Raw genomic sequence first — 19,982 nt, forward strand, 5'->3', positions numbered from 1 at the left:
AAGCAATGGTGGACATTGCTGGTCCCCTGAGGGACCTCATGGTCCTAGTTCAGGGGCATCAGGGTGCCCTAGAGCAGGTTTCTTTTCCTCTCTAGCCCCAGTGTCTCTCCGAGGCTAAAGAGGGTGACCAAGATCTTTTAGAACAATGATGAGGATCTGGAGTCTAGGAACAGGCTGTTGGTTCTGTCTGATGCTGCCCAAGCACAGTCCCCAAGATATGTAGAAGCCCAGAATGGGTTCCAGGAGTGGAGGTGCCTGACCACTGACTGGAGGGAGGCCCGACCCAGAGCAGATGCCAAGAGTGGAGATGCCAGACCACCAACTGGCAGGGAGCCCAGCACAAAGCAGAAGCAGCTCCTGTTTCCAACATACCCTCCCTGGCAGGAGTCTACAACTACAACTGTTCACTCATGCAGGAAGGCATAGTCTCGATCAAGACCAGAGGCTGCCTGACCTCTTCTTCCCCTGGTGGGGCAGAGCTGGGTGCAGAGTAAGGCAAGATGAGGTGTCTGGCAATATGACCCTGAGTCAGCCTGCTGCTCACTTGTCTTGGGGGTGGCCTGAAATCTGAGCAGGTAAGCAACTTTGATTCAAGGCCTGGTGGCCCCTTTTGCTTTTGACGATGACTTAGAGGAAGCTCTGGATTCTTGAAGGTCCTGCTGAACTTGACCAGTCAGTAGCTTCCCTTTTAGCCTGTGGACCAGACTTCAGGTGTTGTGAGGCCATCCTAGAAACTTTTTCATCCAGTAAGATGCTTTGTTTTAAAAAGCTTGCTGAGCCCAGAGCCAACTAATATATGGGGATCCCCCCAGAAATGAAGAAAGTTGTGTGGCCAGGGTCATTAGGATAGACATCTCCAGGGGACACTAATTTTCTTTAAAAGATTTTATTTTTCCCTAATTACATGTAAAAACAATTTTTTATCATTAATCCTTCTAAATTTTGAGTTCCAAATTCTTTCTTCTTCCTCCCTCTCTTAGACATAAGCAACCTGATATAGGTTTTACATGTGCAATCACGTAAGATGTTTTTTCCATATTAGTCATTTTGTGGAAGAGATCTCAAATTTTAAAAAAAGAGAAATATATTATGTTTTGGTCTACATTCAAATACCATCAGTTCTTTCCCTTTAGTCAGATGGCATTTTTCATCACAAATCTCTGGGATTATCTTAGATCTAGCTGCTCAGAGGCCTTTCCTTGGATGACCATCCCTCCTGGACATTCTCAGGTCCCTTCTTTTCTGCGACATGGCTCCCACCTGGTCGAACCCTTGTTCATTGGCCACATCTCCTTGCTATCATTTATTACATGATCTGTCTCCTTTCCCCCACAGCTAAGTGATCCCTGCAGCTCTCTGAATTCTTAGACATCTTATTACTAGCCACGGCTTCCCTCATCACTTCCACAGAAGGTTCCCAGACCCAGATATTCTGTCCTAAGCCTTCTCTTGAACTTGAAGACAATTATCATCATCCCAGCTATGATTCGTGTGACAAGTGAGATCACTCTCCCCCTCCCGAGTTATGGGGATCCCCTATTTTTTTAAACCCTTACCTTCCACCTTGGAGTCAATACTGTGTATTGTTTCCAAGGCAGAAGAATGGTAAGGGCTAGAGGCAATGGGGGTCAAGTGACTTGCCCAGAGTCACACAGCTAGGAAGTGTCTGAGGTCACATTTGAACCCAGGACTTCCCATCTCTAGGCCTGGCTCTCAATCCACTAAGCTACCCAGCCATATCTCCCTTCCCCCCTTCTATTTTTGAAAAGCTTTAGCTGGAAGTAAAATCCTCAGTCCTGTCTTCTTGGGTTCAAATCCTACCTCATCTCTTGGTTTCAGTTTGCTCATCTATAAAATGAAGGGGTCAGGCTCAGTAGGACACTTTTATTAATGCAGTCTAAAATCATATTAGCTTTCTTGAATTCTCACCATACTCAATTCATACAGAGCATATGGTTCACAGGGAGCCCCAGATCCTTTTCGCAGTAACTGACGTCTCCACAATCTCCCTACTTTGTAGTTTTGAGAGCCCAAGTCTAGACTTCACAATAAATTCCATCTCGTTGGCATAATTTGGGGTTCCTGTCATTTAGGGCAGGGTTTCCCTGGCCAGCATTAACTGCTCATTTCTCCTCAGACTGCCACCAATGCTCAAAGCCTATCCTAAGAAGTGCTCAGAGATGACAATCTTGTTCCCCCTGACTAAAAGCATCTCTCCTGGTTTCATGGCAGCTCAATCACATCTGACATCAGGTGAAATGCTGTCAGACTTACTGAAAACTGAAATAAAGACACACCCCCTTAACCTCCCCCTTGTCCATAGGTTTCTTCAGCCATTCCAAAACCCAATAATGAAATCAAATTGATTCAGAGTGACGAAGCATCTCCCCAACGCAAGTGACTATGTTGGATGCTCCCTACCTTGTGGAAGCTTAAATTCTACTGGAGGAATCAGAAGCCCAGAGTTCACAGGACCTTAGTGATCATCTGGCTCTGCCAGCACCCACCCAATCAGCACAGTATGTTGGTCATCATCCAGGCTCCTCTTCAACAATGCCAGTGACAGGATACTGATGGGATCTTAGATTTAGAATGGGAAGGTGCCTGAGGGATTCCTAAGCATGTGCTTAGGAATTACAGCTCTAATGGGTGAAACACCACCCATGGTGTGCCTTCACAGGGATGCTTTAAGCCTCAAAGCTACAGGATGGTGAGTGGGGCCAGAGGAGAGTAAATGAACACATTCTACTCAGTAACAAAAGATCATGGTCCATAGAACAGAGAAGGGTGCTTGTTCCTTGGACCTGGTGGCCTAACAACAACAAAAAGTCAAGTGAAGCATGGTCAGGGCTTTCCTGAAGACTGGAGAGTGGGACCCCTAGTAGGGATAGGAGTCCCTTCCTGATGGCAAGAGGCAGGGGTAGCCAGGCCTTCTTAGTTCTTAATCTTAGTGCCATCCCTCTGAAATCACTCCCAATCTGTCCTGTTTATACAGCAGGGCCCGTCTTTTATCTTTTGTGACTCCAGCACAGCAGCTAAATGTTAATCACAGTTTATTCTTTGAAACCATTTTCAAGTTAGCAATTGTGCTTTTTGAAATTTCATGAAGGGTTCAGCCCAAGGTTTTGGTCTATCAAGAACTTCCCCAGTCCTATTCCTGTTTGAATACAGGACTTCCTTCTCTTCCTGCCTCCCGCCATTTCTCAACATCTTCACTGAGTGTCTCAGTCCATGGCTGCTCAGAAACTTTTCCAAGTTTATGAATTCTTGTAATAAGTCTTTGTGAAGCTCTTCCACTGTCTGCTGGCTTCCTCAGGAGCTTTCTGTGGAGTGAGTGCTGCAAGAAAGGGCTCTTTCATTTAGGTATTTCTTGGAATGTCGTGTCTGTCCCCTGATCATTCTTGAGCACAGGCTCATTAGGGATCCATAGACAACCAGAAAAACCTCTGTTTCTTGTTCCTGCATTTCTGCCCCAAAGCCAGAATCAGCTAGTGCTGCCCTACTGGGCTCTCACAGTCCTTCTTCAGGGGAGAAAGGAAGGATGATAAAGAGGTGGCAGTCAAAAGTCCAGAAATGCTGTCATCTCTGAGAAGCAGAATTCTAAGAAAGGAAAAGGATGAGTTCAAACCAAGTAAACAATGTTAAGTCCTCAAAATTGTCCAGGGCAGTTTGTTGGAAAGAATGAAACTTGGCTCTCCTCCAAAGGACAACGGACACTTCCTTGGTCCCTTGTGGTTTTTACAAAGCACTTTATACTAAATTTCAGGCGAGACCTGAGAGGTAAGCAAAAAAGGATAAATTTCCAGTTTACAGGGAAGGAAAATGAGGCACACTGATAAGACCAAGGTCAGGCAGCTACCCAGCAAAGTGGCGAAACTAGGGTCAATCCAGAATTGCTATTTAATTCAGTGAAGACTCAGTGAACATCAGAAAGTGGATTTGTTGTGGATCAGAGCCAGGCAATGTCAGTTTCCCCCAGCAGGTCTTTACCCTTCAGAAATGAATGGTGGTGCATGACAAGGGCAGAGAAAAACAAACAGTTAAAGTGGCTAACCCTACAGTCAAGGGTATTTGGGGAGGAAAGTGGAACCAGGATTGGGGTGAGACTGAAAGGAAATGCAGGATCCCAGTCCAAAATCCTCTGTAGAGGTCAACCCTGGAGGGAGGAGAAGACTTCAAGAAGCAAGTCCAACTAGGGGGGTTGACTGAATCAGCCCACAGAAACAAAGAAATAGTGGAGCTGTCCAAGCTTTATCCAGAAGGCAGGAGAATAGGCAGGGATCCAAGAAATTGGGTGTCCTAAGACCACCAACAGTTATATAAACTCAATAAGGGAGTGGTTTCCTTCAGTTCTGGGGGAAGAAGAGGTATGGACAAAAGGGTACCCCACAGGTAACAGGGTGGGGGTCCATTCCTGGGACAGAACCTAAATGGCCAGTAGGAAGCTGGCATCTGTGGGGGCTGAGATGACAAGGGCACTCTTTAGTCTTTGATGAGTCATTTCAGACTAAAGATTGCTCAGTGACCTAAGGTTAAGAAAACTCAATCTGCAGGGACAGCTAGGTGGCTCACTGGATAAGAACACCAAGCCTAGTCAGGACCTGGGTTCAAATCTGCCATCTCCCAGCTATATAATTGGACAAGTCGCTTAAACCCCATTGCCTAGCCCTTGCCCTTTTCTTAAGAGTTGTTACTCAGGCTGAAAGTAAGTTTAAAAAGACAAGAAAATAGGACTTTCCATAAAGGCTAGTGAATAGTGACTGTTATTAAAGTGATTTGTGACCCTTTGGGAAACAGTACTGGACCATAGGGCCAGTATTATTGCAAAAAATTATGCCTAACTGGTGGCACAGGTGATAGTATAGAATTAGAGACTGATATCTCAGACCATATCCTAGGAAAAAGTAAAAATGGATACTTGCCACTACAAAAAGAGCTGCTAAAATTTTTTGCTACACATATGTCCTGTTCCTCCCCCCACCCCCCATCTCTGATCTAGTGATCAGGGGGATATCGTCAACAAATTAGAGAACATGGAAGTTTATCTGTCAGTTATGGATGAGGAAAGAACAAGACCAGAGAACATTATGAAAAATGAAATGAATAATTTAGACTGCATTAAATTGTTTCTATACAAAGAAACCTGAATGCAACCAAGATTAGAAAGGAAAAATAAATGGTAAAATTTCACAGCAAATGCCTTTGACAAAGGCCTCATTTCTCACACATATAGAGAACTGAGCCAATTTTATAATATAGAGCATTGTACAATTGATAAATGGCCAAAATAAGAACAGGCAGTTCTTAAAGAAGGAAATTAAAACTATCTAGTCATATAAGAAAATGTTCCAAATCATAATTGATTAGGGTAATACTTATTAAAACAACTCTGAGATACTACCTCACACTTATCAGTGGCTAATATGACCAAAAAGGAAAATGGTAAATATTGGAGGGGAGGTGGGCAAACTGGTACACTTACATTGTTGGTGGAACAGTGAACTGATACAACCATTATAGAGAGCAATACCAGGCTCAAAGGGCCATAAAACTAAGCACTTTTTGACCCAGCAATCCCACTACTGGGGCTATATTCCAGAGATCAAAGATGGGGGGGAAAGATGTATGTGTAGCAAAATATTTTTAGCAGCTTTTTTTTGTAGTGGCAAAATACTGCATATAGAAGAATGGGGTACGGACAAACAAGCTGTGATATATGGTTGTAATGGAATACTAATACTCCATAAGGAATAATGAACAGGATGAGTTCAGAAAAACCTGGACTTATATGAACTGATGCAAAACGAAGTGAGCAGAACCAAGACAGTATATGCAGTAACAGAAATATTGTACAATGATCAACAACGAAGGACTAAACTATTATCAATAAAAAAGGTCCCAAGATAACCCCAAGGGACTCATGATAAAAAAAAACAACAAAAACACACTATACACAGCCAAAGGAACTGATGGATTTACTATTAGGATCGAGCTTCTTGAGAAGCTTCAAAGAAAGCCTCTCCTGGTGGAAAAAAAATACAGCCATGGCCTAGACAGCTAGTGTCTGAGGTAGGATCTGATCTCGGGTCTTCCTGCCTTTGGCTCCAGGACTTTTACAGGTTCATGCACTGGGTTCGAAATATCAACTTCATAAGCAAGAGAGACAGGAACACGCAAAGGATTTGGACGAGATCTGAGGGCTTTCCTTGGCTGCCAGCTCCAACAGAGAGAAGCAGCCACAACATCCAGAAAGAGGGAGGCATCACTGCTCTGAGCCAACCCCACCTACATTGAGTCCACTATGTGGCAGCCAAGCCGGTGTTTGGGCCAGAAGATCCTTGAAAGAAAGGGACGCGTGGAACCTGAAGAAGGTTCAGGAAAAGTCCTCAGCACCCACCAGGCAAACAGGCCCAATTTTCTGGTCCAAAGGCTCCTTCAGGGAGGGGGCTCAGACTTGCTCAAGGTGGCTCCAAAGAACAGAGAATCGGTATAAGGCAGTTGAGGGGAAGGAGGGTCCTTCCCCAAAGGGAGATGGGCTACCTTGGGAGGCCCGCTTTTCAAATGACTTCCAGGAAAGTCAACATCCTTGTTCTGGTATGGATTTGGCATGTCATGTGATTCTGGCCAGCTCTAAAGTCCAACCTTATGACAGTCTGAGGACTTTTTGGCATTCTTAATCATTGGGGTGGGAGAGAGAGAGGAAGAATCATTCATGGGCTGCTGAGGTCTGGGGCAGGGGTAGGAGGGCCTTTCAGGAGAGAGGGCAGCTATAGCAGTGCAGAGGGAAACCATGGGGGTTTACAAGGCTAACAGCCTAAGAGTTTAAAAGGACCAGTGAGTAGCCGCAAAGGGCAAGAGGTAGGCTAGAAAGAAGGGAGGGTGAGTGAGGCTGAAATGAGAAGCTAACTATGGGCCCTAGAAAGGGAGATGGATGGAATCTCAAAGAGGGTCTAGATCTGGCAGGAGCAAGGAACTGCTCCTTGCCCTGAGGCCCAGCCAGTGGGTTGGAGACTGGGAATAAAACACTTCCCCAAGGCCCATCTACATAAACACCAGAAGGGAAGAGGGAGAAAGGAGGACTGAGGCCATTAATAAGGGAGCATCTCTGGTGCCAGCATCAGCTCCAAGGTTGGGTGAGGCAGATCATGAGATTTACCTGATCCCTATCAATCCTTCAACAGCCCTGTGAGGTGAGACCACAATCCCCATCTTATAGAAGAGGAAACTGAGGCTGAAGCAGGTTTAATGACAGGACCCCTTGGCCCAGCCCCTGCCTCTTAACGCCCCTTCCTCCTGGAGCAACAGAGCTAGGGCATCCTCCTGCCCTTAGGGTGGGGGCTCTTGGCTGGTCTCCCCCCTACCCACACAGTGCACCCCTCCTTCCACACTGTAGTACACGGGCCCAAGGCGCAGCCTGGGCTCCTCCTCCTGGTACCATCGGCTCTCACTGAAGTCAGGGAAGAAGGCAGCAATCTCTCTGCGGGCAGAGAGCACCGAATCTGGGTCCATGAGAGACAAAAAGAGAGAAATCTTTGAGGGGAGTGGGGGAAAGAGGCAGTGGGCCCCAAGGAGCTGCCCATCCCCCCCTCACCTGAGCCGTGGGTAGTATTGCGGGTGTCAGTGAGGCCAAAGCTCCCCCGAATGGAGTCAGGGGCCACATAGCGAGCTCGGAACACCTTGGTGGGCCCCATCAGGCTCCTCCAGAGCTGGATAGCATCCTTGTGAGCCAAGATGTAAGCCCGGATGGGGCCACTGGGGAGGAACAGAGAAGATGACCTATTTAAGTGATGGCAAACCTTTTAGAGGTGGAGTGCTAGGCCCCACCCCCAGACTTGTGCTGTGCCCATCCCTCCCCGCACTGAGTGCCAGGCATGCCCCCCCCTTACCCCATATAAGGAAGGGAGAAAGCGCTCCCATTGGGCTGCTGGGCAGAGGGGTGGGTGATGTGATAAAATGTCATCAGGCACAATGGAAAGGAGAAAAAGAGAATCCCTCTGCCTTTCTAAGAAAGTAAAGGACTCTGGGGAAGGGCCATGTGCCCACAGAGAACCAAAGGTTCGCCATCACTACCCTGAACTTGGGGCAGGGCCATCAGGACACGAGAAGGGGAAGCAAAATAAATAATTTAAAAAAGGAGGGGAGGGGAGCACAAGTACCTGGCCATGAACTCCACCAAGCGCTGGTAGAAAAAGCGCCCTATGGGAGAGAAACCATCAGACAAACAAACTGGGCTTGCTCCCCGCGCCCTCCCTTTGGAGGGGCTCGCCCACCTGAGTGCTCCTGGTAGAACCGCTGACAGTCCTCCCGTCCCCAAACCAGGTCCCGTGTCCGCACAATGAGGAGCTGGCTGCTCAAGATCTGCTGGTGAATGGCCTGAAACAAGACCCACGCTGAACTGAGAAGGGTCAGATCCCTCCTCCACTGCCACCCTCAGGGTCTGTAGTAGCTAAAAGTCTGTGGGAGCTCTCCAAGAAGTCTTCGGTGTGTTCCTAGGTGCCCGGGTATTCCCTCCCCTCCCCGAATTTCCCTGGAGAATCCGGGGCCAGGAACAAAGCAGAACCTAAAGGTTGTGCACCAACTTGTCCTCACCCGCCCTAACATTCTCCTGAGCCCACGCGCTGAACAAGTCTTTATCAGGGTTCTTATTAGGCTGAACCCCAAAGCCTTTGTAGCTCATGCCCTGGGGACGGAAAGTCTGGCGCTCCGAGATCCTGGGTTCAAATGCTGACCCAGATGCTTTCTAGTGGGGAGACCATGGGTGCAAAGTCACTTCGCCACCGGCCATCATACGGCCGGTATAAAAAGAAGTCATCCTAGCAGGTCTCCCAAGGGGAAGTGAAGCACTTATGGTCACAGCTTTTCAGCAGTGACACCACAATAACCTTCGCCCTTCTTGCCCCAGGTCTGTCCAGGGCTTGGCTAGCCTTCAAGGCCCACCCAGTCAGTCCTGGGCTTCCCCTGCTTCCTTCCCTATGGGATTTGTGGGGCGAGGGGGGGAAAGGAGGGGGAGGGAAGGGCCTCAGCGGGAGGCTCCCCTGGAATGGCCCTGTATTCCTCCCCCACCTTGACTAGTCTACACGGGTGGGAAGCCCTCCCTGCATTGCCCGGGGCCCTCCACGGAACCTCCACGACCAGGGGGTGGGCCACAGCATCTGGCTTGATTAGAGCCAGAGTGAGTTGGAGCAGGCGGGGCCCTCCGCGCCCCAGCGCCTCCATAGACTCCCTGGTGCTCGTGCGCCCAAGTGTCTTCCGTGTCTACTCCTGTGCGTACTCCTGCGTCCTACTCCCCCACCCATGCGTGCGTCTTCTTTCCCCTCCCGACCCCGTACGTCCCGTACGTGCCCGTGTACCATTCCTCCCCCTTCCCATACGTTCTCCTACGACCCTGTAGGACCCCATGGGTCCTTCCATTCTGGCCGGGATTACCCCTCCCCCATGCGCCTTCCCACATTCTAGCTCCATGAACTGCCCTTCCCCCACAATACGCATGTGCACTCAGCCACAGGGTCCTTCGGGCGGTGCGACGGGCAGCCCAAGGGGCCTCCTGGCCATCCATCTGGCGTTTGGGGCGGGCAGCCCCTGCCGTTGCATAGCAGCGGTGACGACGCTGCCAAGCCCGAGGCCTGAACGACATGGCCGGGGAGCCCGCTGGGGCTGGGGCTGGGGCAGGGACCGGAGCTGGGGCCGGGGCCGGGGCAGGCACGGGGCCGGAACTGGACCAGGAGAAGTATGACTCGGCCGAGAACGTCAAGATCATCTGCCTCGGGGACAGCGCCGTGGGCAAGTCCAAGTGCGTGGCGGGGGAGAGGCGGGGGCCTTGAACACCAAGTCCCAGAGTTTGGGGTGGGTGGAGCTCTGAACGCCAACCCCTGGGGCCTGGAACACTGATCCCGGGAGGGGGAGGGGAGGGAGTCCTGAACGCGGTTGTGGGGCAGTCACTGAATGCCAAGCCGAGGGTCTTTAAGTCCAGGTGGCAGAAGGACCCATCCCCCTATCCTCTAATGGAAGGATGTGAAGTCCCAGGCCAGGGTTATCTCCCAACCTGCCTCCGTTCATTCGTTCATTCTCTCGCCCGCTGTTCCCTTCAGGCACCCCCAGACAAGCCTGTGAATAGCAGGAGGCGGGAGTTCCCCAGCACACACCCTCCACAGGTGCAGATCGCCACCTAGAACAGCACTTACACCCAGGGTTCCCGCCCAGGCTCTTGTTCTTGGCCAGGGTTTTCTTCCTTGGGTCTCCTGCCATTGAACCTCATCTCTTGGCATTTCTGAGATCATATGAAGGAATCAGGCGTTTTAGGGAAGGACTCAGTCATTGCCATACCTATTTAACAGATGAGGAAACTGAGGCGGGGGGAGGGATGGTATTAAGTCTCTTGCTAGAAAGAATCCAAGATAGAATTTGAATTTAGGTGGTCATGGCTCAGAGGTGCAGACGCCATCTAGGAGGGTTTTGGTGGTTGTGGGGATCAGGAGGGAGACACAGACCTGGAGGAAATGAGGAGGTGGGAGAGAGACTTGGATCCAAACAATGGGGGTCTGGAAGGCTGAGGGAAGGAATTCCCTGCTCAGGGCTAGGTGACCTCTGATCCCAAGTTTGACATGCTTGGCATACAGCAGGCACTTAAGAAATGTGTTTTTGTTACCAGGAACTTGGAGTCTGTGCCTTGGACAGCTCTGGCAGGTCGTGGGTTTATTAAGTGCCTTCAGTGGTCAGAGCCTGGGTACTGAGAAGAGCTAAGAGGGGCTCAAATGCAGTAAACAAATAGAAAAGGCCCCTGCTCAGTGAGAGGGAGGGGGTGACTAACTCAGACTGTAGAAGGAAGGCAAAAACCTTTGACCTTGAGCTTTTTGAGGCCAGGTCACTATGACTAGGCTGAGTTGGGAGGGGGGGAAGGGGACAGGGAGGTCCATTGTTGGCGCCAAGATGGGGCACAGACCCAGGATTCTTGTCAAAAGGGAGAGCCTCAGCCCCTCAGGCTAGAGCTGGGAGGGCCCCAGGGAGCATCCAGGATAACTTTGGGGAGCCCTGTCCAGGGAGGGGACTCCCAGCCCATCTCGGAGTCACTGAGCACACTCTCTTACTTGCAGGCTCATGGAGAGATTCCTCATGGATGGATTGTATCCTTCAGGTTGTGAAATGCCCTCCTGGTCCCCATGTCCAGCAGTAGTCCAGAAAGGTCTCCTCCTGCCCTTGGTGAGGGATCAGGACTGAAACTCTGTCCTTCCCTCCCAGGACTGGGGACTTGGGTTTCTGCCATCATTACTGGTCTCCCCTATGAGCCCTGAGGGCACTTAGTGCCTGAGGCTTTATTGGGCAGATTTGAGTCCTTGATCCCCTCCTCTGTCTGGCCACCTGGGCTGAGCAAAAAAATGTTTGTTGAATGGGATGGAATCTATCCCTAGATAAGAGACATCCAGTTTGGTCCCACTTACCCAGAACAGCTGAGGGGGAGCTGACCAGCTGGACCTAGTCTGAGCAGTTTTGTATTGAGTGCCCAGGGGACCTTCTAGTTGGGGCCTTGGGTTCTAGCTGTGGGCCTCCTGGGATTGTATGTCAAACTCTTGGCTAAGGAGTGGCAGGCCTGTCCTTATTCCTCTGAGGGAGCAGCTAAATGGTAACCACTAAATCTAAGCCCATTCCCCTCAACTGATAAACCAAAGTTGAGAAATTCAGACAGACCCCACTCCCATCCCAGATTCCTACTATCTTTGGCACAGCTCAACAGTCTCTTCTGGGGCTGGCCATGGAGATGGGACATTAGACAGCCTGGGCCTGACCTAAGGGACATCCATTCTCAGGGGCAGCTGTTTCATCCCTTGTCTCCTCTCCCTCTCTCTTTCTCTTCTTTTTTCACTTTCTTTTCTCTCCCTTTCCTTTCTTTTCTTTCTTACTTCTCCGTTTTTCTCTCCTTTCTCCTTCCTTCTCTATTCTTTTTCTCCTTTTTCTGTTTTCTCTCTTCCTTTCTCTCTCTCCTTATCCTCTCTTCTTTCTCCTCCATTTTCTTTCTTCCCCCTCCCTCTTTTCTCTCCCTCTCTCCCTCCTTCCCTCTTTTGCTCCCTCTCTTCCAGTGACCTCATCAGTTCCCATGGGTTCAATTACCAATTTATAGGCAAGAGGCTTCCCAAACTATTTATCCATCTCGTGTTTCCCTCCTGGGTCTCAGGCCCATGTTACTTGCTACCTGTTAGACATTTCCTTAACCCAGGTTCAGCCAGCCCCAGCAGCTGTCCACCTATGCTCTGACCCTGTACAAACACACGGCCAATATAGACGGCAAAACCATCCTTGTGGGTGAGCAGCCATCCATTGGAGAAGAGAAGGAGGTTTGGGAGGAGGGGCTTTTCTCTCCTCACAGGTGGGGACAGACAAGCTGGGAATGTTCGTGCTGGGTGGGCAGTGAAAGGAGACCTGGGCAAATAGGCCCAGGGTAGCCTGGGGCTTGGATGGGCAAGTAGAAAGTGAGGTCAGACTGGCAGAGTAGGAGAAAGGGCGCCTAGCAATGGCCATTTCCATGTCTTTCCCAAAGCACAGTTTGCCCACCTCCAGCCAAGATCTCCAAGGTCATTCACTCTATTTTGGGCTACTCTGAGTGCTAGTTGCTGATGGACCTGGAGCCTCATCCCCCTCTGCTCATCCCCAGTGTGGCCTTTGTGAGGCTGGACATGACCCTTCTGTCCTCCTGGCTCCAGCCACCACCCCTATGTCCTTTGACCTTACCCAACCCACAAGTTCCCCAGCTGACCCCTTCCATGCTCCCAGCCCTTTTCCCTCCTGGTCATCTTACCTCCCTTAGAGGCCTTAGAGCCCAAGCCCCAGTCTACCCCCAGATACAGTCCCCTTGCCCTTTCCGGCCTGGTGGGCTCAAGGTAGAGGTAGAGAAGAGGTTGGGAGAAGGGGAGGAGAACAAGGACGCAGGACTCCCCGTGGAGTTGGGCTGGGACAAGTTGGAAGGAAGAGGAAAGAAGTGTCAAGGATAAGGAAAGACTCACCAGGTCTGTGCCCACCCTGCACACACACATCCCCCTGCCATCCTTCTCTCTTCGTGACACCTTCCTCCCCCCACCTGGCTGTGTGTACACACATGCATACACTTGTATGTCCAGTGATACCCACTCTTTCCCTGGTGGTGAGAAAGGCTAGGTTTTGGGGACTGTACCATGTCTCATGCCTGTGCTCTTCCAACAGATTTCTGGGACACAGCAGGGCAGGAGAGGTTCCAGAGTATGCACGCTTCCTACTACCACAAGGCACACGCCTGCATCATGGTATGTCTCAACTGGAGACCATGGAGTCTGTTGGCCAAGGCAGCCTCTCCCCACCCCCAAAAGCCAGTAGCCTCCTGGGAGACTGAGAACCCTTTGGGACCCTGGTTCCTGTGAGGGCTTACCAAGGTCCAGGCAGGAATGACTCCCAAGTCTGGTCACTGGAATTGGGATGGAGGAAGTGCTCCCTGAGGTCCAGAAGGGGGCAGGACCAGCCCCAGAACTCCAGCTGCCTCTCCCGAGAAAGCTGTCACTTCTCTGAGGATTGCACCCTCACTCACACACACTCTAAACACAGGGAGTCTCATGTCCTTCCGTTTGGATCAAGGACAGATCTCAGAATTCTCCACCCACATAGGATGGCATCCGTCCAACCTCAAAGCTGGAAAGAGTTTGGGGCACGGACAAGAAGACCCTCCAGCCAGGCTTCGACACAGAGATGAGAGCTACTGTCAAAGGGGAGGGTGCCTAGACATCCCTGAACTAGGGAAGCCTATGGGGTGGCGGTGGGGAGGCCATGACTGTTCCTGAGGACCCAAGTCATAGGCTTCATGCTGATGTGTCTGTGTGTGCCCATCTGCTAGCCTGGCCCTCAGGTCAAGAGTGGGTCCAGATTGCACCCTTTCAGTGGCTATCTCCCCCCCACCCCACTCCTCTTTGCTTTGACCAGGGCTATGTCCTCAGTCCCCAGCTTGAGGCTGGATCCTTCCAGGAAGATGCTGGCCTGGAAGCTCCCAACTAGTTACTCCCAAAGGGACAGACAGGAATCAAACAGGAGGAGAGGGCCCAGGACTAGGTCTCCAAGGTCTTTGTCCTCCCTTTCTAGGTCCTGCACCAATGGCCTCTGAGGCCCCAAGAAAAGTCCCAAACGGGGCTGTCTCCCCCTTCCATTTCTCTACATTTGGCCCCTTGGGTTGGGATAAAGGGTGATACTCTGGCTGGTGTAGGGAGGCTCACCCAGTTTCTGGATCTATCTCCCTAGTAGCCACTGCACAGATGTCCTAGGACAGATTTCAAGGAAACTGTTCTTAGATGGGGAAGTTACCTAATTTTTCATAGACTTGATGACTTTGAAGGTAATCCATTTGGTGTGGTAACTAAAATGGCATCGACACAGATGTGGCCAAGAGCCGACCTACACCCCACCTGGCGCCCCTCTCTCCCCTTTTCTACGGGGTGGTAAGGGAGGTGATCCAAGGGGTGTCTCAGGGTCTAGAGAGGCAAGCAATTCAGCTTTCAGATGGCCTCTCAGCTGAACTGGGACTCCAGTATGGTCCCTGCCCCAGGAGGGGCTCAAGAAAAGAAATCCTGAAGTCAGTCCTCTCTCCCTGACTTGGCCCAACCTGTCATGTCCATGCAGTGGTACACTGGACCCAAGGCAGCATCTTAAGAGCTGCCTAGAATCCTGGGAAATAAGGGACTCCCCAGCCTTGCCAGGCTCACCCAGCCAGGAAGGGTTGGAGGGCCTTGGACCTGGGACTTCCTCACTTCTAAGGGTGGCTGCACTGCCTGACAAGGCCCAGAGAAGAGTTTCTTCATGAGACTGAGAAGGTGCCATAGGTCCAGGTCAGCTAGGAGCTCTCCTACCCAACAGTTATTCTCCTACAACCCAAAATGACACTTCGGGACAGATTCTCTTTGGAGCAAGATTTCCAGACTGACGTGCATCCCCATCCCTTGGTTCTGTGGCCCAGCTTAGCATCTCCCACAGGTCCCAGGCATCGTTCTAATGTGATAGTGAGTAGCAATCTTAGCTTCTCCCTGGGGATGCTGCTTGGGAGCTCACTTCACACCCTGAGATGAGGTACAGATGCCTATCCTGTGGCCAACTGGTGCAGCCAGGCCACATTCATCATAAGGGCTAGAAGCAATTTTGGGAAACCAAGCAAGGTCCCATTCAGAGCTGGGGCAAGTTCCAGGCAGGACTGTCTAGTCCAGTCGCTGAATAATTGCATCTCTCCAAACAAAGCCCTGTCAGTGGTGGAACCTGGGCATGTAACAGCAACCCCTGGAATCCCATGGATAGACAGACAGGTGCCCTGAGCAACCCTAGCTTTTCTGGTCCAAGGAGGCAGGCAGTCATCCTTAATATCATCCTTCCAAGCTGCCTTGGCTCCTTTCTGCTCTCGTGGGAGTCAATGTTTTCTGATTGATTGACTGATGACGTTCCTGCACCACCCTTGTTGGGCCCTTCCTGACTATTGCCAATTGGGACTTCAGGCTGCATTTAATCCACAAAGGTTTAGACTCACGGAGGATGTTTTCTCCTAGGAAGAGAGGGAAGGTCCTAAATTACAAACAGCCCGGGAGCCATGGCCCCATTGGATTGCCAGGGCTTCTTAGCCTCGAGCCCCAGCCCCTTCCCATGGTCCTGTGCATTTCAGGCCTGGTCTATTCCTTCCCCCTTTTCCCTTGGCATCCTGGAAGTCCTCCATGTGCTGGGTCACAGAGCCCTGTGAGGGGTGGGGAAGGAGAGCCCTTGGAGCTACCCACCCCTTTCCTCTTGCCCAGGTGTTCGATGTGCAGAGAAAGGTCACCTACAAGAACTTGGGCAGCTGGTACTCGGAGCTTCGTGAGTTCCGCCCTGAGATCCCTTGCGTCGTGGTGGCCAATAAGATTGACGGTGGGAAGTGGCCCCGGGGGTGGGGGGTGGGCTGACCCTAGAGGGGGGGCTCTGACACGACCGGCAGTAACCCTCTCCCCTTCTTTAGCCGACACCAAGGTAACCCAGAAAAGCTTCAACTTCGCCAGGAAATTTTCACTGCCTTTGTATTTCGTCTCAGCTGCTGATGGCACCAATGTTGTGAAGGTAGTTTGTCGGGATTGGGAGTGCTAGGTGAGCTGAGGCCAGCAGGTCTCAGAATGTCTTGCCTTTGCCCTTGGGGACCTGCCTTCTCTTCTCCCCAGCTCTTCAATGATGCTATTCGTCTGGCGGTTTCTTACAAAGAGAATTCCCAAGACTTCATGGATGAGGTTTTACAAGAGCTTGAGGTGGGTGGTTAGGACGAGGTGGAGGATGGGGATGCCTGCCTGACCCCCCTGCCCTCTGATTTCAGACCTGTCCAAGGCAGGCCTGGCTCACCTACAGCTTTTCTTGCAGAACTTTGAGCTAGAGAAGAAGATGGAGGCCGTGTCAGATCTGGAACAGAGTGACATCCTCGTGGATCTTCCATCTCCCTGAGTCACTTTCTGTCCTCTCCCTCTCCCCACAACCCCAACACCCTAAGGAGAGTTGACTTTTCCCAAGCAACCTGGGGTCTACTACTCCAGCCTTTCTATCTTTCCTGTGCTAACTCTCCTCCTCCTCCCTCTCTGCTTCTTACTCATGCCCAGCTTTCCCAACATTGGGATATGGAAGGAGGAGCACTGAGGCCCCTATCCCAGCGGGAATGGAGGAGGGTCAATACCAGGCCCCATCCTGGAGACAGAGCAGTGATGAAGAATCTGTACCCACCACACACACACATCCCAGCCTGGGGGAAGTCATTGCCAGTCATCAACACCACCAGGACAAGAAATAGGGGGTCAGTACCATGCCCACCCTATTTGGAGGTGGGGGGCAACAGGTGGAATGAGGCGATGTTTTATGTATCCACCTGAAGAACAGAAAATTAAATATTTTGTTTTCAACATTCACCTTGGGGCCTGTTCCTTGCTAAACAAATTCTACCTCCCACAAAAAAAAAAGAAAAACTGTCCACACAGGGTCCTGGACCTCCCTGCCTTTATACACATGTGCCTACACACTGCTTTCAGATGCCCATAGAGGTGAGGAATCAGTTCCTATTTGTCCTCTCTGCAGCTTGTTTTGTATACAGTGATTGATTTATGGTCTCCCCAATTAGCCTGGGAGCTCCTCAAGAGTAGTCAGTCTTGTTCCTTTCTTTGAACCCCAGCACTTAGCACAGTTCCTGGGCACACGGTAGGTACTTAATCAATATGAATTGAGTATAACAGCTTCCAGACCCAGGTGTTTGAGAAAAAGTACAAACTACTGAAAAGAATGTCCAGAGAAGCCATGTCCTCTGGGAAGAAGCAGGTCTCTGAAGGTCAGAAGGCGGAAAGAGTGTGCAAGTAAGGAAGCAGGGATCCACGGGGCATAAGGTAAAGGGCACAAAAGAGTGGGGCTGAGGGAGTGAGAATAGACGATGTGGATGGAGAGAACGGATTCCCTCTCGGGACCAGAAAAGGTGCAGGACGAGGAATGAGGGAGATGGCACTTGGGTATGAAATAAGTGAAAACGTGACAGAGAACAGAGTGTCTGCTATGAGAGTGAATCAGACCAACTGGCCAAAGGCTGTCCTGATAGAGGAGCCATTGAGAGCACATGTGCTGGGCTCCACTGGCCTTGAGAATCTTATGTGTTCTGGACTTGACTTTGGCCAATGAAGGGAAAATAAGAATGCCAGGAGAGATCTACAAGGACCACGTGATGCTTCCTTTGGAAGGCCTAGCCACAAAGGTGGCTCAGGAGCTCCTCAAAGCCTTGGGACCATTCCACAAATTTAGAGTTGGGGTTTGCAAAGCTAGAGCTGGGGGTAGAATGTGGATGGGCTTTCTGAGGAGGATGGGATTGGAGCTACATCTTGAGGGAAACCAGAGAGTTGGGGTTGGAGTATATCAAGTATGGGGGACAGCCTCTGACTGGGGTGGCCAGTATCTCCAGAATGTAGAATGTAAGGGAGAATGCAGAGACCAGACAGGTAGGAAGAGGCTCTCTGGTTAGGAAAAACCTCAGGTGCCAAGAAGACTTTCTAGGGATAGTCACTGGAGAGATGTTTATTTCTCCAAGGAGCAAATGGCATTAGGAAATCCTCTCCCTGGATCTCAGAAGCCCAGATTCTCAAACTTGGGGATAACTCCAAGGCTCAGACTCAGGCCAGCTGGCACACACAGGGCCATGCCATATGCTCTATTTTTCTGCTATATCTCTGCACCAGCTCTTACCATCGATTAAGCTGGAAAAGTCCATCCTAAGGAATCCCTCTCTCATCTCAGGCCAATGGAGAGCATCCAAACCTGTGCTCTTCGCCTCTTCTGGTTTCTGGTGAAAAAAAAAAAAAAAACAACTGCACAAACACTCCCTCAACCTGCTTTATTCTCCGGTAGAGAAGCCCAGGAGGTCTCCCCAGGTGGAGGCAATTCTGAGAATGTGGTTCCTTCCAAAGATGCTTGACTACTCTCACCTGGTGGAGGATTACTGCCCAGCTAACAGGGTGCCAGAGAAGAATGAGCACAAGCACCTTATGCACATATCCTGTCCTCTCTACTCCCTCACAGTGGGCTGGGCCTGGAGTCAGAAGGAACTGAGTTCAAAACCATGTGACCCTGGGTAAGTCACTGAACCTCTGTCTGCCTTGGCTTCCTCAGTTGTGAAATTGGGATCCCGTGAAATAACACCTCCCTCCCAGGGTTATTGTGAGAATCCAATAATGTTTGTGAAAGCATCTAGCTTTGTGCCTGGCACATAAAGGGTGCTTAATGAATACTCCTGTCTTCTTAATGGGAGGAGGTGCAAAGGAAGTGCCCCAGAGAAACTGGTGGTCAACAAGCGCTTTTGTATAGACCAGGGAGAGGAGCAGCCTCTCCAATCTCCAAGAGGAGACTCCTCTCTGCCCAGCCTATCACTGGGGATGTCCCATATGAGCCTGTCCTTGCTCCATGTGAAGGCAGCCTGGGTTTCCCTTGACATTCTCCCTATTAAGCACTCACTATCTCAGTGAATCAGATCTTGCTCTTTGTAGATGTGTTGGTCCATATTCCCAACTCTCAAGAGGCCCTTGATTGCTTGGAAAAGAATCTCTAGCAAAGTTTTACAAAATAGTTATTGGTTCCTATTGGTGTTGGTGCTCATAAGAGCATGTTCTAACACCCCCCCCCCATAATTAACCATAACAAAAACACACAGATAAAGGGGGAAAAAACCTCAAACTTCCCTCATCAGAAAGGGAGTCTGGTACCAGATAAGCTACCTAATCGCAGGCCTATTCTAATAGGACTGGTGGCAATTGGAAGTCACCTGCCTCCCTTTCAGGTGACAGATAATCACATTTTCCAATGTATCAATGAAAGTGGAATAAGGTAGGCCAGAGCCCTTCCCATGGAGCTGTCTTTGCAGGTCCTCTGGCCTCCGTCTGCTGGCCATAGATTCTGACCTCTTGTTAAAAGACATGTGACCTAGAATTGGTTCCTTGGGCCCCTTGTTTGGGATGGTGATTGAACAAGGCAAGCTTTTAGGGGCAGGAGGAATGGGCTTGTCCTGTTTGTCCCTAAAAGGACAGGAGCAGAGGAAGAAAGGAAGGACAAACCAACTTCCTGACTACCAGAACTGCCCAAAAGAGAAGTGGGCTCTCCCCTGCCCCAAGCCATTGAAGCTGACTGGATAAGTTTTGGTGGGCTTGGTGGGGTACAGAGTTATTTCTAGAAGAGGCTGGAGTAGATAGTCACTGATGCTGAAGAAGTCAGTCCCTTCCAACTTCAAGTTCATCGATATTCTATAAGAGGCTGTGGTCACCCTGATGCTACCCCTACTGGCACTCTCCAGCTCAGTAGTCACAGATGCCATCCTGGAAAGAGGAAACTATCAAGTCTAGTTATTGCTAGTCCAGAGAAGTTGGAAACAAATTCTTACTCCTGGGTTGGAAAACTCTGCTCCATAAATGCCAAATGGGGGAGGCCTAGAGGTCATTTCATTGAGCTCCTGAGATAGAAAATTG

General features: G+C 50.4%; 2 protein-coding genes across 2 annotated transcripts; one reads left to right on the plus strand and one right to left on the minus strand.

Moving 5' to 3' along the window:
• Positions 1-5,054: 5,054 nt before the first annotated feature.
• On the plus strand, positions 5,055-16,901 carry LOC123248862 (rab-like protein 2A). Its single transcript, XM_044677752.1, has 9 exons — positions 5,055-5,079; positions 9,709-9,790; positions 11,091-11,120; positions 12,215-12,294; positions 13,189-13,268; positions 15,777-15,888; positions 15,977-16,074; positions 16,173-16,256; positions 16,366-16,901. The coding sequence occupies exons 1-9, from the start codon at positions 5,055-5,057 to the stop codon at positions 16,444-16,446; spliced, it is 672 nt and encodes a 223-aa protein (XP_044533687.1). The 3' UTR covers positions 16,447-16,901.
• NME6 (NME/NM23 nucleoside diphosphate kinase 6) lies at positions 5,953-9,260 on the minus strand. Its single transcript, XM_044677753.1, has 5 exons — positions 9,124-9,260; positions 8,271-8,373; positions 8,157-8,196; positions 7,592-7,752; positions 5,953-7,499 (listed from the first exon to the last, which is right to left on the minus strand). Exons 1-5 carry the CDS (start codon positions 9,214-9,216, stop codon positions 7,327-7,329), a joined length of 570 nt encoding a protein of 189 aa, XP_044533688.1. The 5' UTR covers positions 9,217-9,260; the 3' UTR covers positions 5,953-7,326.
• Positions 16,902-19,982: the final 3,081 nt, after the last annotated feature.

This window comes from Gracilinanus agilis, chromosome 5 (genome assembly GCF_016433145.1).
Source record: "Gracilinanus agilis isolate LMUSP501 chromosome 5, AgileGrace, whole genome shotgun sequence".
NCBI classification, from domain to species: domain Eukaryota; kingdom Metazoa; phylum Chordata; class Mammalia; order Didelphimorphia; family Didelphidae; genus Gracilinanus; species Gracilinanus agilis.